Consider the following 16,583-nt stretch of genomic DNA (forward strand, 5'->3'; position numbering starts at 1 on the left):
CTGTCGTCTGGGAGCTGTCCAGGGTGCTGACTGTGTTTTCCCTCTGGAATATCTCAACACCGGAACAACTTGTTGATACAAGGTCAACTCAGTCGTTAACTAAAATCAAAGTCCTGTTGTAGAAGATGCTCTGAAGATGTCCTGAGCAGTATTTAGAAAATTATGTCTTGAGACTTTTGTATTCATAATATTTCTAAATTATTGAACTCCAAAAAATGCATACATTGCAACTACCACATATCCTATTTCAAGGATGCATCCACAATTTCATTTTCTCACTTAAAAATTCAAAATACAAACTGTACACTTGGATTGAGACCGTTCTCAAGCTCCATTTGACTCCAAAGGAAACTTAGTTTTAATTTTTTTTTTATTTTACTTCTGTATATTACGTAGATGTGTTCTTTTGGCATGTAGCCTCAGATGATTTTATTTATTTATTTATTGTTTAGCTCCTTGGTGGTCTTAAACAGTTTTGGGAATGAGAAAAAAAACAAATACAGCAATAAAATTCAAATCAATACATATGCCTTTTTCAAATCTTACAAGATCGACAAGTGCAGGGTTTTAGTGTTTTAATCAGTGTCTGTTTTAGGATTATATAGCTTCCAAGTCACTTTATAAATGAAACATTTTTTCAGAATGCACTTTAATTACAGGCTATAATCCAACATTGGCATTTTGCGCATTAAATCCCCCAAAAACTAAATTAATCTACAATAAATAAATAAAAAATACCAACTCTCCTCAGATATAAATCAAATTCACAATAAACATTTATTTTGCATAAAAGAACATCTGCAATCCCCTGAGTTAATTTAAATAAAAGCCAAAGAAATTATATATTTTTTAACAAGTGCTGAATGTCATCAATTTTAGTTTTTTACTTGCAGACATGTTGTTGAATTCAGTAATAAAGTCCGTTGAGTGTTTTTGCATGTGCCAAGCATCACTGTATGTCCAAAAGGTCAATGTGTCGCGTCACATATAGCAGGTAAACAGGCATCAGTCATCCAAGCATACAGTCACAGCACACATACACACTCATAAACATTTAACACTGCAAAGCACAATTTACATACAAGATTAAAAAAAAAAACTCAACCACTTACGCTTCCGTTCCATCTAATTTGGGGTTTGTTATGATGCCTTTTGTTACTTCTGTCTCTTTGGTAGAAATATTGCTGTGCCAAATGTCAGGTTTTGAGTTGGAAAGCAGCTCACTATTTCCCTTGTGCCACTAGCCTTGATGGATTGAGGCGTTTGTGCATGAAATAGACAGAGTTATTTGAATATACAAGCCCATTCCCAGCATTGTTATTCTGTTCCAACACGCTCCAGACACAAGAAAGAGCTCGACAAAGGCCTGAGTCACTGATAGATTTATGCATGAGACACCCAGTTCAATGCAGGCAACATAATCTGCATGCCTTTGACATAAGGGTTTGCTAGCATTTGTGTGTTTGCATCCTGGAAAATATTATCTCTAAAACCGTGTTTTGAATAGTTGCAAATGATGATGATGGTCTGTTATGTGCTCAGGACCAGCTGTTTGGGGGAGCAGTAACATGCATTTTCGATGGAGGTCAACAGGGACTGTGAGCTCTTATTAGCTACACTCAAAGCACTCTTCTCAACTTTATAACACAATTCATAATTTACGCTCCATTTATGCATTGTTGTTCCAAATCATTTACCAGAAGACTGATTCAGAGTAATGGCAGTGCAGCAGATAATAGGGTGATTGATGGGCTTATTTCTTAATGACTGGGTTTTGGTTCCGATTGGTAATTTCTGGTTTCTGGCAGTCATAAAATGCTGTTTATTCCCTGAAGTAAACATTGAAAAACAGTCAATTGCAATACATTTCCACTTAGTTAAGATGGATGTTTTGTCCTTTACATGTAAATCTGTGCTAATACTCTGTCTCATCTTGTGTTTTAATGTTTTTGCAGTGCCTGTAAGAGGCTTTTCAGCGTTGAATCATGGCCAATTTAGTTTGCTTGTTTTTGAGAAGAATTTACAAAAAATATATGCATGTTAAAGTGACAGCAGATTTCTAGAACGTGATGTCGGTTAATTAAAAATATAAATGTATAATAAGTGATTGCTTCAAGTCTGTATTTGGTAGATGCGGTTACAACAACAAGGCTGTATTGATTCGTTCCTACCAGCCTTGCACATCTGGATGCTGTGATGTTACCTCATTGATCTTTGTAAAACTGCTTCAGCTCTGTTAGGTTACACAGGGATTTGTGTTTGAATAGCTCTTTAAAGTCCAGCTACAAATTCTCAGTTGGATTGATGTCTTGGTGCTGACTTAGTCATTCCAGAACTTTCACATTGTTGTCTTTAAACCATTTCTGTGTAGATTTGGCTGTTTGCTTTGGGTTATTGTCTCGCTGGAGACCATATCTTCTCCTGAGTCACAATTTCCTTGCTGAAGGCATCAGGTTGTCCTCCAGGATCTTCTTAAACTTTGCTGCCTTCATTTTACCCACTGCCTTTACAAGTCTTCCTGGACCTGCTGCCACGAAGCTGCTACTACCATGTTCCACATCATGATACCTCCACCATCATGCTCCACATCGTGATGCCTCCACCACCATGCTTCACATCATGATGCTTCCACCACCATGCTTCACATCATGATGCCTCCACCACCATTCTTCACATCATGATGCTTCCACCACTATTCTTCACATCATGATGCTGCCACCACCATGCTTCACTCATGATGCTTCCACCACTATTCTTCACATCATGATGCTTCCACCACCATGCTCCACAGTGAGGATGGTGTGTTAGTAATGATGTACAGTGTTTGGTGTCTGCCAAACAATAGTTTTTATCTTAGTTTTTGTCTCCTCAGACCATAGGCTGTTCTTCACGTTGACTTCAGAGTCTCCCACAGCCTTCTGGTGACCTCTAGTCAACATTAGATTTACTGAAAAAAAATTTAACAGTGTCTGTCTCTTTGTTACGCTTCCATAAAGTTTTGATGGGTGAAGAATGGCCAGCAGTTGTTGTATACAAAATCTCTCCCATCTCAGCTGCTGTAAATTGTAACTCCTTCAGAGGGGTCATGTGTGTCTTGGTGGCCACCGTCACTAGTCTCTTTCTCGCCTGGTCACTAATGCTTGAGGACGATCTGCTCTAGGTAGGTTTAGGCAAGTCCCATATTCTTTCCCTTTCTTAATGACAGATTTAAGTGTACTCCAAGGAATATTAGGTGACCTGGAAATGTTCTAGACTTATCGCCTGACTTACGCTTTTTAATAACTTTTTACATAATTCTTTAAATGTTTTTAGTCTTCATGGTGTAGTTCTATTCAGGAGTACAGATTCATCACTGACTGGACTTTATTCCAGATACAGGGGTCTTTATACTGCAATCACTTTAGAACCAGTTCTGCACTCAGATGATCTCCATTTCACTAATTGTATGACTTCTAGCGCTTGTTGGCTGCAGATGTGTGGAATTAATTGAATCACTGTAAAGTGGGTTAATAATATTTATCTTCTTTTTTTAATTTTACATTCTGTCATTCTGTATTTTAATTATTTTATATTACTTAAAAAAATGGTTTTCCTTTCACATGAAAGGCTTTTTTTTTTTTTTTTTTTTTAAATCTTCTAAAAAATGCCAAATTAAATTGGCAGTGATTCAGCTTTGAACAGCAGGATAAAATGGAATCTTCCAAGGGGGTGAATACATTTTTTAGCACTGTATGTACTATTGAGGCCATTAAAACTAATTATTAGCAATTGTCTTTTGCATTTAAGTAAAATCTTGGATATGATGACCGAATGTGTCAGTTTTGTTGCTGTTGGATCTAAAACTTGCAGAGAGATTTGGTGTATGTTCTCCACATATTATTTGGCAAACTCTGCCTGTAAGGTTCTTGGGAAGGAGGGAGTTAAACCGTCTATTCCACTTTCCAGTCTGGAATTATTCAGTGCTCAACAGTGTGCTCATGCGTGTCATGCAGTCATAGTGTTCTTCAGAGAAGTGACATTCCACCTCTATTTAAAAACACCAGATGCCTGTCAGTCTCTCTCCCTTTCCTTACCATATACCCTCTCCAATCTGTAGGCTGACTTATAAAATATGTATTTATTAAAGAGCAGTCAAGCCTGCTGACTCCTACTGATGACTTGATCACACGTTGAGCAGCTACTGAACCAGCTGCTGACTCAACTGTGCACAAGTGAAGCATTTTCGTCTCCAATCTGAGAGTCCATCGGCTCAGTAAAACGTAGCCTCAGCAGCTCTGCATTTACTGTGTTTAACAACAAACACTCTCAAGGCATTAATGCAGTTTGCTGCTAATAGAATATTCCAAGGACTCATTTGAAAAAGGGGTTAAAACTGTAAAGAAGAATGAAATGACTGTTTAATGTCTTAAATCACTTTACCCTGATGGTGCCTAAATAAATTAAAATAAACTCAAATATTGCTAAGCAGTTTAAAGCCATTTTAAGTCATCATTTGTGGCGATTTCTTTGTAGGCACAGTTTATGTTTTGGTCTCATATAGGCTGAGTATTGTCTCTTATCAAATGGTATTGCTGCCTGATAACTCACACACACCTTTGCGTAATTGATAAATGCATTTGTGTGTCTGCGTTTTGCAAATAGAATATATAGTTATTTGTTCTTGAAAAGGCTGTGCATGTGTCACCAATAGTTTGCAATATTGTGAGGAAAAAAATAAGCTCAACCGTGTTATGACCCGTTTCAAACACTGGAAAATAATTTTGCAAAGATGAACAGTGGTAGCAAAAGTAGTCCCACTGTGACTTTGTGTTTATAGTCTTGTTTATTAACAAAGCTACAAACCGTTTTTTAAAATTAAATTGAATCAACATTGCTGTGAACATCAACAGAAACTGAACTTTATGTGTGAGCACCACCAGATTGCTGCTTTCTGTGGAGCTGTAAGGCATTTTATTGTTTCTGTAGTTTAACTTTCATACAGTTGCATTAATTCTCGAGCATTGGTCACTTGAAAAGCAAAAATATGGAAACCCGACTACTGCCAAACACAAAGTAATTTCATGAAGTAAAGCTGTAACTGTGGTATAGATCAGACCCCAACCGGCTGCAAGATGTTTTAATAGGATACGATAGACGGGGGAAATATGTGTTTCTTTCTGACAAGGTTGATTCTGATCCTTTTCCCCCCTTATTATGTATAGGGCAGCATCAGCAGGAGTCATATTCTACACAGCGAATGCCTTTAGTGACTGGATGAAAAATCCAATATCCTGAAGGTCACACATTTAACACTGGCAATGGACAACATGCCCCTAAATAAAGCCCACTCCTCTCACTTGCTAACTCCTTTAATGTTGCTTTGGATGATTAACTAACTGAAAAAATATACTGTTAAACATTAAAGAAGAAATGTTGAAGGAGAACACGAACTCATAAGCAACACACTTAAGGGTTATATATTGGGGAATGTGAAAGCATGAAAAGGAGCAGAGAGGACAGTGGCTGTGACAGCAGGTGGAGAAAATGAATCGATGGTTGGAATTGATCTTGTTAAGCTGAAGCAGTGGTGCGAGACCAATTGCATAACGTGCAGCTCAAAGCTAGGTCAGACAGGTAGAGAAAGGGGATGGAGGTAGAGGAAGGTGTGCTGAAATGCCAACTGGCTTCATCCAATGCAATATAAATCCAAAATTAAGAGAATTATGTCATTGACAAGGAAAGGGATCCCTAAAAATGTAAGGGCCAGTGACAAAATTAATAACAAGGTTGTGTGGCAGACTTCTACACATATTGCTGTAAATGAACATAAATTTGTGTTGGTTCTTGCAGACTTGGAGCAGGAGGGGTGAGCACTGTGAGCATTGTTTCTAAAATGCTGAGTCGATATCCTGTTTGTCTTGGCAGAGATCCGGGAGGCGTTTAAGGTGCTGGATCGTGATGGAAATGGGTTCATTTCCAAACAGGAGCTGGGTATGGCCATGCGGTCTCTGGGGTACATGCCCAGTGAAGTGGAGCTGGCCATCATCATGCAGAGACTAGACATGGATGGTGAGTCACATGCACACATATAGGTGTAAAAACGTTCTCTGCATGCAGCTCGGGTTCCTGCCCTAATGTGTTAATTCACGCACCGACTTTGAAAGCATCTCTCTATCATGAAAATGTAACCGCTGGGAGGTATGTGGTCTCACCAGCAGACAACTTCAATAAGATTTCAAGTAAACTATGATGTTTTTATGTGAGATGCACAGATTACATATTCCTCAGTGTTATGCATAAAACATTCATTCATTCATGCATGACTGTGTGCTCTTCATTTTCAACCACTTGTCATTTCCATTTGACACATGGAAATACTAAATTGAAACCGATGTCGTGCGGGAAAATCAAAAATGAAGAAATATATGAGATAAATAAAGTGGGATAAAGGGGATAGCTAGGACAAAGTGGGTTTTCACATTGGTTGCATAACAAGAAAGAACTGAAAGATACACTATGAATGCATTAGCTGCACAACTGAATATGGATGGAAAAGCATTGCAACGCTGTGAAATAGCAATAAATCCAAAGTGCTCATGGTCACTTCAGTCCGAGCAGTGAAATTTGAATCTGCTGAGGTTTATTTCTGCAGCCACATGTGCTCACCTGTGACCTTTTTACCTTTTCTCCTCAGAAAAAAACACACTCTCAGCAGCAAGAAAATACAAACACATGCAATCTCTTCTTTTTGTGCCAAGCCAGGTTCCACTACAAGCCGTCTGCATTAACTGTGACTGGCATTTCATAAAGGGTAGACTCTTAAAATTGTATAAGGCAGAGATGTGGAAAATGCAATATGCAAATGTCGGATCACTGGGAAAATATTCCCAATTCTTCATGCTGCTATCCGAGCCTTTGATAAGTGTTTTTTCACTTTGACTGCAGACAGAGAAATACTGTAAATGTTCAAGGCTGAATATTAAAGTTTAAGAAGTTAGACTGCCTTTATTCCTCTTCTGACTCATACGCCTGGGAGTCTCAGGAGATCCTAGCTGCTCTCTCGCCTCAGGGCCGGATCTTGTTGCATTGTCTGCTACAACTTGAAGAAACAGGCGAGGCTACTTTCAGAGCTGACAAAGGTCACAGCAGCTTTTGTCTCCGGAAGTCTTTGACGTGTAACGCTGATCATTTATTCATTCACTTCATTGTTATTTGTCTTTCTGTCTCTGTGTGTTGAATTTGAATTTGCTGGAGTTATGGTTTGGGAAAACTCTTTTTCTCTGTTAAATGACCCAGGCCACCTTGTTTGTACTGACTGATGTCTTTAGCAGAATGCTGTGGGTTTTCTTTATTTAGGTGGTATTGGATCTGAGGACCATCTGAATGCCTGGCTTAGACGGTCTTTGTTTATTTGCAGAATTCTTTCTTATCAAAGCCAGAATTTATCCAGCAGGTTTAGACAAAGTCTGCACTGAGGCTCTTACATCTAAAGAATCTGAATGATTTGGAAGACAGAGTGGCAGGACTAACAATTTGTGTGTCAATAAACAATTAAGATGCAGAGAGATGCAATAGACCACCAGGAGGCAGGTAATGTTTTCAAATCAAGGCTACTGTGGGCTATAAACCTGGAACAGAGCTTAGTTTAGGTGTTGACACAAAGGAAAATTAACATTTTTTTAAACTTTTGAGCCGATTAGGGCTGATTAAGTGACTGATTTCAATTCAAAATCGCAAAATAAACAATCCAACGCAAATAGCAAATGCTGCCATTTAGGATTCATGTTATGTAGTGCATCTGACTCAGGGCTTAAACTGTGAAGTCATTGGTTTTACAAATCCGTGGTGTTTGATAGTATCTTGTGTGGTAATGCTCCATCACATATTTTAAATCAATTACACAGTCAATGTTTAAATGACTTTAAAAAAATCATATCACAATCAGAGAAGACATTGTAATGTACATTCCAACCCCCTAAACGCTAATCTCATCTGAGCATGAACCAAAGAATGTAGCTGCAAAGATGCTACAGTCAAATGTCCTGTAAAGGCTTTAGTGACAGTTTTACATGTAATACAATAATAGTAAAGTGAAGTACGTAACTGGACTGCAGCAGTAACATTTATGTTTCTTTATATGTTCTATCATTACTAAAAGATTAAAGTGTTCATCAGTTTAATAAAGAAATACATTTCCAGACTAATGAAGGTAATTGCAAATTGCAGTCCTAATTACTTTATCCCTTTATTGATTGTGTTCACCCTCTATAACCTTTTTCAGTGCCGACTGTTTGGAAGAAATTAGTTTGCAGTTTTCTTCTCATATGCTTGTGCATTGACATAATGATTAAGAAGCAGTGATCAAAGGGACACGGCATGAAGGAGAGGATGGGTATTAGCAGGTGAATGGGAATGGATGATAGCGATCGTATCTTGGCCAGATGGGCAGCTGTGAGGATTGGATCGTCGTTCGCAGCCATTGATTCTCAGCCCAGCGGCCAAGTCCAGCTGATCTCTAGAAGATACTGATAGGTTATCTGTTGTGCTCGTCACTGCTGCCAGGCCAATCCATGTGATTGTTATTGAGCTCAGTATGCCCTTCATGGAGAGGTGTGACTGCTTCTCTTTGTTCCTGACCACAGCATTGCACCAGCCTTTGTTTTTCAGTCTGCTTTTGTTTTTCTATATTGATAATGACCTTGATTCCTTGTCTTTGTCCAACTTCAACTTTTGTTCTAAGTTTACGTCCATGTATGTATGTGTGTATTCGCTAAAAACCAACAGAGACCGACATTTAGTTTTAATTCCCCACTGTCTTTAATCGGATTTTGGCTTTAACTAAAAGCAGCCGGATTTTGCGCTGTCTTTCTTTAATAATTCATGACTGTTTCTAGCTGGAAGAGGATGTTTGGCTGTGACATAACACCAGAAGAAACCGGTCAGAAGCAGGAGGCTTTAGCTTTAACAAAAAAAAACAAGCTATTGAGCTAACACAAACTGCAGATGCATGAAAATGAGAACTGACATCCAACCATGTTGTTTTAGTTAAACTGGAATTTTAGGGTGAATTTTTAGGGTCTTTTTCTTTACATTTTAATTTTTAAGTACATCTTTAACAACATGAAGTAAAACTGAAATTTCATTTGGAGGAATTAATTGTAAAAGTTCAGCAAAAAAAAAAAAAAAAAAGAACAAGCTTCCTGTCAGCAGGTTTTCAGAGTTGAATAATTGCTCAGTGTTGTGGACAGTGATCTGACATTCAGTATGGCATGTTATCAAACCAGTCATTAAATAAAATAGATAGAAATTGATTTAAATTTAAAAAATGAATGCTGTCATTCATTATTAAGTCGATGCAGTCGTTGTCAGTTTGAACAAACGCAGGCTGTCGTTCCGGAGCAGCAGGTGGCTGAGCAGAGTGCAGTTTCAGTCATGATTGTATTATTCATTTTAAACTAGTTCCCTTTATACACTCGTGGCTTGTGGAGAGCTTCTTCCAATCACCTGCAGCAAAAAAGATGTTAAGAGTGCAACAAGCACATATTTAAAGCGTTGATCCATTTGTTTATTCTCTATTTTTTGCCATTCATGGCTGCCAGGGGGCTGCAGCCTCTGCCAGGATAGTGTGCACTGTGTAGGAGGTGCATGTTATAATATGTCATACGGAGTATTATGAGTCATTTTGTACTTCAGTAGGACACTACAAGTAGTGGACAGGCTGGATTAATATTTGCAATACCAAAAAATTCATAGTAGAAATCACAGCTTGTAATAATTACTTCTTTTTTAACAACCATGTTGGCAAGAAGTCTAAACAAACTCACAGATTTGTAATGCTGACAAGCTATTGTATTAATTAGTGTCTGTGAGGAACCTGTTAATGAATTTTAACCTACTTAGGCACCCAGCCGATGTATAATAGTCATGCTTCTGGCCACCAGATTAATCATTTCCTTTTGCTGTAGGTCTAGTTAGGCTCTGTAGCTTCTGAATCTTTCACTTTCTTCATCAGGCAGTCAGAAATGATTTTGTTAGAGCAGTCACTGACTACTGACCACATTTAGAGAAGTATTACAGTAAAAGCAGTGGACTAGTTGAGGACTAATGATTGCAATAACAAAATTTCTGTATTAGAAATGAGAATTGACTTCAAGAAGTCCTCTTTTAAACAACTGCATTGGCAAAAAGTCTAAACAAACTCCCAGAATTACAATCCTGAGACACTATTGTATCGCCAAGTCTCTGGGGAACATGTTAATGAACCACAGTCTACAAAAAACATCCAGCAGATGCATAGTATTTGTGTTTCTGGCCTCCAAATTCATCATTTGCTTCTGTTGTAACTCTAGTTGGATCTTCATAGGCTGCTGAATCTTTCCATTTCTTCACTAGACAGTCAGTGCTGAGCAGGTGTGATACGATCAGTTTTTGTCAGGAGTCGTTTACTAAAAACACTAACTGGACCAGGTTTGACCAGGTTTTGAGCACTAAGATTGAACCATCCATAAATATGCAATGTAAAAGTGTCATTTATTTCAGTAGAAGCATAAAAAATACCCCTCATTAGAGCCTAAACCAACACCAGTTTTATGACCTGGTCCCAAAGTACGCATAATCATCGTGTTTTACCTTGAACCAGTTCACCCAGTCCACCTTTTGTCTCCACTGTCATCCATCCATCCTCTAGTCTTGACAACATCAGGTCTCCGTGTTGCATCATCTGGCCTGTAGTCCTGCATTTCCCCTTGATGAGTATATATGAATAAAAGTCAAATGGTATGAAACGCTCCAGTGCCAGCGTGGCCCAGAGCGGCGGCCACCGTCAGAGCTGGAGCAGAGGTACTGTAGGTTGGGGCAGATTGAGTTGTCCTGCATCAGTAACTTTCCACTGACAAGGTCCCAGCCTCATCTGCAGATAGAGCCGGAGCAGGTGGGAAGAAGAGGGAAGTAAAATGAGCTTACATCAGGGACATGAGAAACACAAGACTAAAAAGGCTATATAAACTCGGTTCTGAAATACTGAAAAATGACAAAGAATTCTGTGCTTTGCTATTAAATACACTGGCTTTCTTTTGCTCTAAGTTTAATTCATCACACATTTGATTCCAGTTATATTGAGTTTGTTATCTCTCCACCCCGTTCATTTAAAACCCTTCTCTTCTCTTTTGCTGCATTTTTCACAATTCCCTTAACCTGTAATGTGCAGCAAGAGCTTTTTGTGTAGGTGTGGTTCATCCAAACAAGGCAATAATAAAACCAGACAAACTCTAGGCAGGGGAGATAATGAAACCTCGACGGGATTATGAAAACTTTCCACCCAACGACTACAAAAGAAAAGGATTCCAGGGTGTTCAGCCACATCAATACGAGTCCTGTTAGTTTTGAATTTGTTGCTGTCTACAGTTTTGATGCTTCATTTTGGCAAGAGATTCAACAACTATCAGCAGGCCTCTGAGATCAGTAATGTTGGAATCAATGCGAGCCGCAGGAAGTCTGTGTTGTCAGTGATGCTGTAGCTGTAAACTTTGATGTGCTCCATAGTGTGTATTATAGATCTTACTGTAAAACAGAGCTCACGGCTTTTTTAATCTCTCATCTCAGCAGTAAATGTGTGCTGTGGTTTGAAGCCTTAAATAATAAAGTAAAATTAATAATTATTTTATGTATTTGGCACTATACAAGCTTGAGTACAAAGGGATTTTCATTTTAAAGAATTTACAGAATAAAAAGTTAAATATTCGCATATATACGGCCAGGTCCATAAATATGTGGACACTGACGCAGTTTTCAGCATTTCGGCTCTGTACACCACCACAATGGATTTGAAATGAAACAAAGATGTGCTTTAAGTGCCGACTTTCAGCTTTAATTTGAGGGTATTTACACCCAAATCAGGTGAACAGTGTAGAAATTACAACACATTTTAGACGTGACCTCCAAGTTTTTAAGGGACCAAAAGTAATTGGACAATTGGCTGCACAGCTGTTCCATGGCCACTTGTGTTATTCCCTCATTATTTCATTTACAAGGAGCAGATAAAAGGTCTAGAGTTCATTTCAAGTGTGGTATTTGTAATCTGGTGAGGTCAACGCTCAGCATGAAGTCCACTATCAGTGAAGCAAGCCATCATTAGGCTGAAAAATCTAATCAAATCCATTTTGGTGGTGTATAGAGACAAAATACTGAAAATTGTGCCAATGTCCAAATATTTAGATGAGCAAAATGTGAACAGTAGCACATAACCAAATACATAAACAAAACATCTATATTCCCTTTTAAGTCCACAATGTTTGGTATAACACCTGAGTTTCTTCACACATTGCAGAAAACAACTGAAGAAACCTTTTGCAGCCCCAAAGGCTCCAGTTATGTCTGTGCTACACACTTATTTAATCTAGGAGAAGTTCAATGTTGCATCCTGCTTTTCCCTCAACACTCTGCCTCTAGTGTGGTGCAGCTGCAGACATTCGGCTGCAGGCGTTCGGCTGCAGGCGTTCGGCTGCAGGCGTTCGGCTGCAGGCGTTCGGCTGCAGGCGTTCAGCTGCAGGCATTCAGCTGCAGACATGCAGCTGCAGACATTCAGCTGCAGACATTCAGCTGCAGACATTCAGCTGCAGACATTCAGCTGCAGACATGCAGCTGCAGACATTCAGCTGCAGACATGCAGCTGCAGACATGCAGCTGCAGACATTCAGCTGCAGACATGCAGCTGCAGACATGCAGCTGCAGACATGCAGCTGCAGACATTCAGCTGCAGACATGCAGCTGCAGACATGCAGCTGCAGACATTCAGCTGCAGACATGCAGCTGCAGACATGCAGCTGCAGACATTCAGCTGCAGGCTGTGAGTAACTGAGTGCTCTGCTCAGGGGCACATCAGCCATAGTTGCTCAGGACAGCAGCAGCATTTGCCATTCACTCTGCCTCGCCTCTCGCTCCAAACCAATGAGTGGAGACCAGCGAGGCCGTGTTCATGCTGTCTGAATCATTTCTGCTGTGTGCAGTTCAGGCTAAAGAGCTGAGAGAAAGAAAACGTAAACGGACAGAAAAACGATTCATCACATTATCAGATGGGTGAGGATTAAGGCAGCCTGGGGGTTATTTGGTTTGATATCATGTTTGATTATATTCAAGATGTTTTTCATCACAACACTTAGCTGCTGGCTGTGCATGACACTTATTTGATCACAGTTGAAGACAATTCAAATGTCAGTACATCGTCACGTCTCAGCAAACTGTCATTTTCTTCATTGTCAGGTGACGGGCAGGTTGATTTCGAAGAGTTCATGACAATTCTCGGTCCAAAGCTCTTGTCATCTGAGACGAGAGAAGGCTTCCTCGGCAGCACAATAGATACCATCTTCTGGCAGGTAAGTCTTAACTTTCTTTAACACATCTGCTCTCTTAACATTGCTGAGAATGCACACAAGGATGCTGAGCTGAAAGTGCAGCAAAGTATAGCAAAAAAAAAAAAAAAAAAAAATCATTTTAATTCCTTGCCTCTTGTGTTTGGCCCAAAACTCTGGAAAGCTTTGCCAAATGAAAACTGTTGTTGTGTTTGGATGTGATTCAAGGAAGTTATGCTTAAAAACTGTGCTCAAGGCTTCACTTCAAGTGTAACAACTGGGGTGTCTTTCATCCTGTACCGTGTGTGAATCTGAAGAACCACATTATGTACATGACTGGTTAAATTCCATTAAGATCTTCATTAAGGAGTTCATTAAGTGTTGCATTATAATGCACGTCACAAATTATGGTAGCCCTGAAAGGTAGCTTTTAAAGTGAGAAGGAATGTCTATTTCAAAACTGGGTTGCTTAATTAAGTTAATTATACTTTAGAGCAAAATGCCTCAGATTCTCCACGCTCTTATTAACGCCGCATGTTTTGTTGAAGAGCTACAGCCTTGCACAGCACAACACAGTCTGCTGGATTTTATATGGCTGTGAAAGAGTATTTTTGCTCAGGGGAAGACATTATCGGTTTGAACTCAGTCATTTGGTCAAGTGTGGCAAACCTGGAGAGTCTTCTCTGTACTAATGCAACCTATAAATCATATTTAATGGAATACTATGTTCTATTTCACTCAATTTCCATAACCTTTTGAAGGGCAAAACAAATGTTTAAGCTATTGCGTATAGCAAATTATAACTGATGGACAACCAAAAGGAGTTTAATAATCTGAAGGGACGGAGAAAACAAACTGTCAGTGCAGGAGTGAAATAAAGTGACTCTGAGTGAGACTGAGTGATAAATGTGCAGACAATAGAAAGGAGGAGAGAGCATGACTGGGAATGATGACAAATCAAGCAGGTGTGAGGGAAAGAGCAGAACATTTGGCACCGATAGTAACACTTGGCAAGCCCATCCTCGTGATGTAATCGTCGGCTTGACCCAGGCTTTTTCTCGGGGGCAGGAGCTTGTGGTTTACACCATGAGGACACAAGCCTTTAGAGGTATGAATGCAGGCTGGGCGAGTGCACTGCCAGCCACATTTGGCTGCTGCAGTGACCTTGGCTTGTCAAGGAGACCGGCTGGCACGAGACGGACCCGTTTAAGTAAGACTGGTGGTTTCGGTTTGGGGTTTCTTACTTCTACACTTACAAACCGACATTTCTCATCTGATGAATTGATGCCCAGAAGCAGGAATCTGCAGCAAGCACCTCATCTAATGTGCGGAACATATTCAGAGGGAAAAAATGTCCTGCGAGCCTTGATTTATCATGATTATTTCTCCATGCGCCTCACAGATGATTAGTTTCTTGAGATATTAGTTTTGTGCTTAGTTTAGTTTGTTAATGGACTGTAGTGGATGACTCAGCCTCTTTCAATGTATTTGTTTTGTATTCTGTCATACTTCTTAGGTGTCTGTTGTGAAGTAAAAGTGTTTAAGTGATTTTGGCCTTTAGAATAGTGGAACACATATGTTACATATGATACTCTGTCCTTTAAAACAGTCCTTTTAAAGCCTAATAAAGCATTATGTCTATTCGTCAGGAAATAACATGCAGTTTAGCTTTTGCGTAACAATTGAAAAATGGAAATGATCTTAGCAATGCAAGTATACATGGAGAAAAATAACACTGTCTGCTTGAAAGCCCACCCAACAGTTCAGCAAACACTGAATAAACCATCAACTAAGACATCTCATGCTGCTGGCTCATTATGTCCCACTCATCAAAATTCACAAGCTGCACTGGACTTCACATCAACAGATCTCACATGCTTAGAAAAACGCTTGTCTTTTGTGTCAGTTAACTATGGGACGTACATAACATCTAATTAATATGCACAAGAATATACAGTGTAAAGAAATGGAGTTCCTTCTCACTAATATCTGACGGCTTTTAGTTTTATTCTCTGAAGCTGCAGTATTCGTTGTCGCGTTAACAAAATGTAATGACTATGTGAAATGAGAAAGAGATCATAGAAATCAAGCGACTGGAAATTCTCTTCCAATTTTACAGTTTTTGGTTTGTTAGCCTCTTGTAGCTCATTGTTTGACTTTGGCAATTATATAGCTGAGTCTTGGAGCTTTTTATCAGCCCTGACTGCAGCAGGCAGCTGGTTTTATTTAAAAAGCTGATGAAGCAAGTAGAACTTCTGCCATCTCCAGCCCCATCTACTTTACTTGGGAACTGATGGAGAAGAAACAGGAGATACAAGGATTGTAGACTTCAGAAAAGATTTCATTTAAATTCTAATCGGGTTTTATGTCAGCTAAATGTGCAGATTGCTAAAATATGCACCATAACAATCCGGTGGTACTGTAAAGTTTCTGGTGGCTGATTTGGAATTTTTATAACCCTACTAGTGGTAACTGAGGAGAAAATGATAAGACCAAGAGATCAATATTCATGGTTTTGGAATAGAAAAACAGCTCCTCAATTTGCTGAAAATAAACACAGTATTTCACAGTTCTGAAACAATAAGAATTCTAATAACTTCATATATATAGCACCTTTAAAAACCCGAGCTCAGAAAGTGCTTTACAGACGGGGCAAACAAAAAGATAATAGTCAATAGTGAACTGAATATTGAATATTTGCTTTAATTGAGGTTGAAAAATTGCTGTACATTAGCGTCATTGTCAAGTAAAAGCAAATATTTGAATTTGTGATGTTCTTTTTCGCAACATTTCAGACTTTTGAGTAGTTTTCATGTTTGCTGCATTTCATTAACATGGAAATTAAGAGATGTTTTGAGTGTGTTAAAGGCACTTTAAATATTTACATTCTTATCCATTATGCAGCAACATCAACAGGGATCTAATCAGTCGCAAATATATTCTGCAGCTTCATAACAACAAGCCCAAACTTACTGCCACTCCAGAGCCATAGAGAACCATCTTCAGTGATAATGAGAACAGCCTGAGTCTCTTGTATTGTCGCTACCTTCATTATTCAGTAAATTAGTCTGTTTTTTCCACCTGAGAATGCTACAAAAATACTGAAAATGTTTGTATAAGGGATTATCACCAGTTCAGCCTCCTTTTAAAATATTTCTGTAGCTTTACTACAGTACATTCATTTAGCAAATCTAATTTTTAAAGTTGTCTTTGAAGAATAAGAACCCAATAAACTCATCTTGAAGAATGACCACAGTG

General features: G+C 39.0%; 1 protein-coding gene across 2 annotated transcripts in view; it reads left to right on the forward strand.

Moving 5' to 3' along the window:
- caln1 (calneuron 1) overlaps positions 1-16,583 on the forward strand; it is a 71,815-nt gene that overhangs the window by 18,589 nt on the left and 36,643 nt on the right. For both annotated transcript variants that reach the window (XM_055011944.1, XM_055011943.1), the window contains exons 3-4: positions 5,905-6,048; positions 13,237-13,349. In XM_055011944.1, the coding sequence (XP_054867919.1) occupies positions 5,905-6,048; positions 13,237-13,349 (257 nt within the window). The remainder of the gene's footprint in view (positions 1-5,904; positions 6,049-13,236; positions 13,350-16,583) is intronic.

This window comes from Amphiprion ocellaris, chromosome 7, assembly GCF_022539595.1.
Source record: "Amphiprion ocellaris isolate individual 3 ecotype Okinawa chromosome 7, ASM2253959v1, whole genome shotgun sequence".
NCBI classification, from domain to species: domain Eukaryota; kingdom Metazoa; phylum Chordata; class Actinopteri; family Pomacentridae; genus Amphiprion; species Amphiprion ocellaris.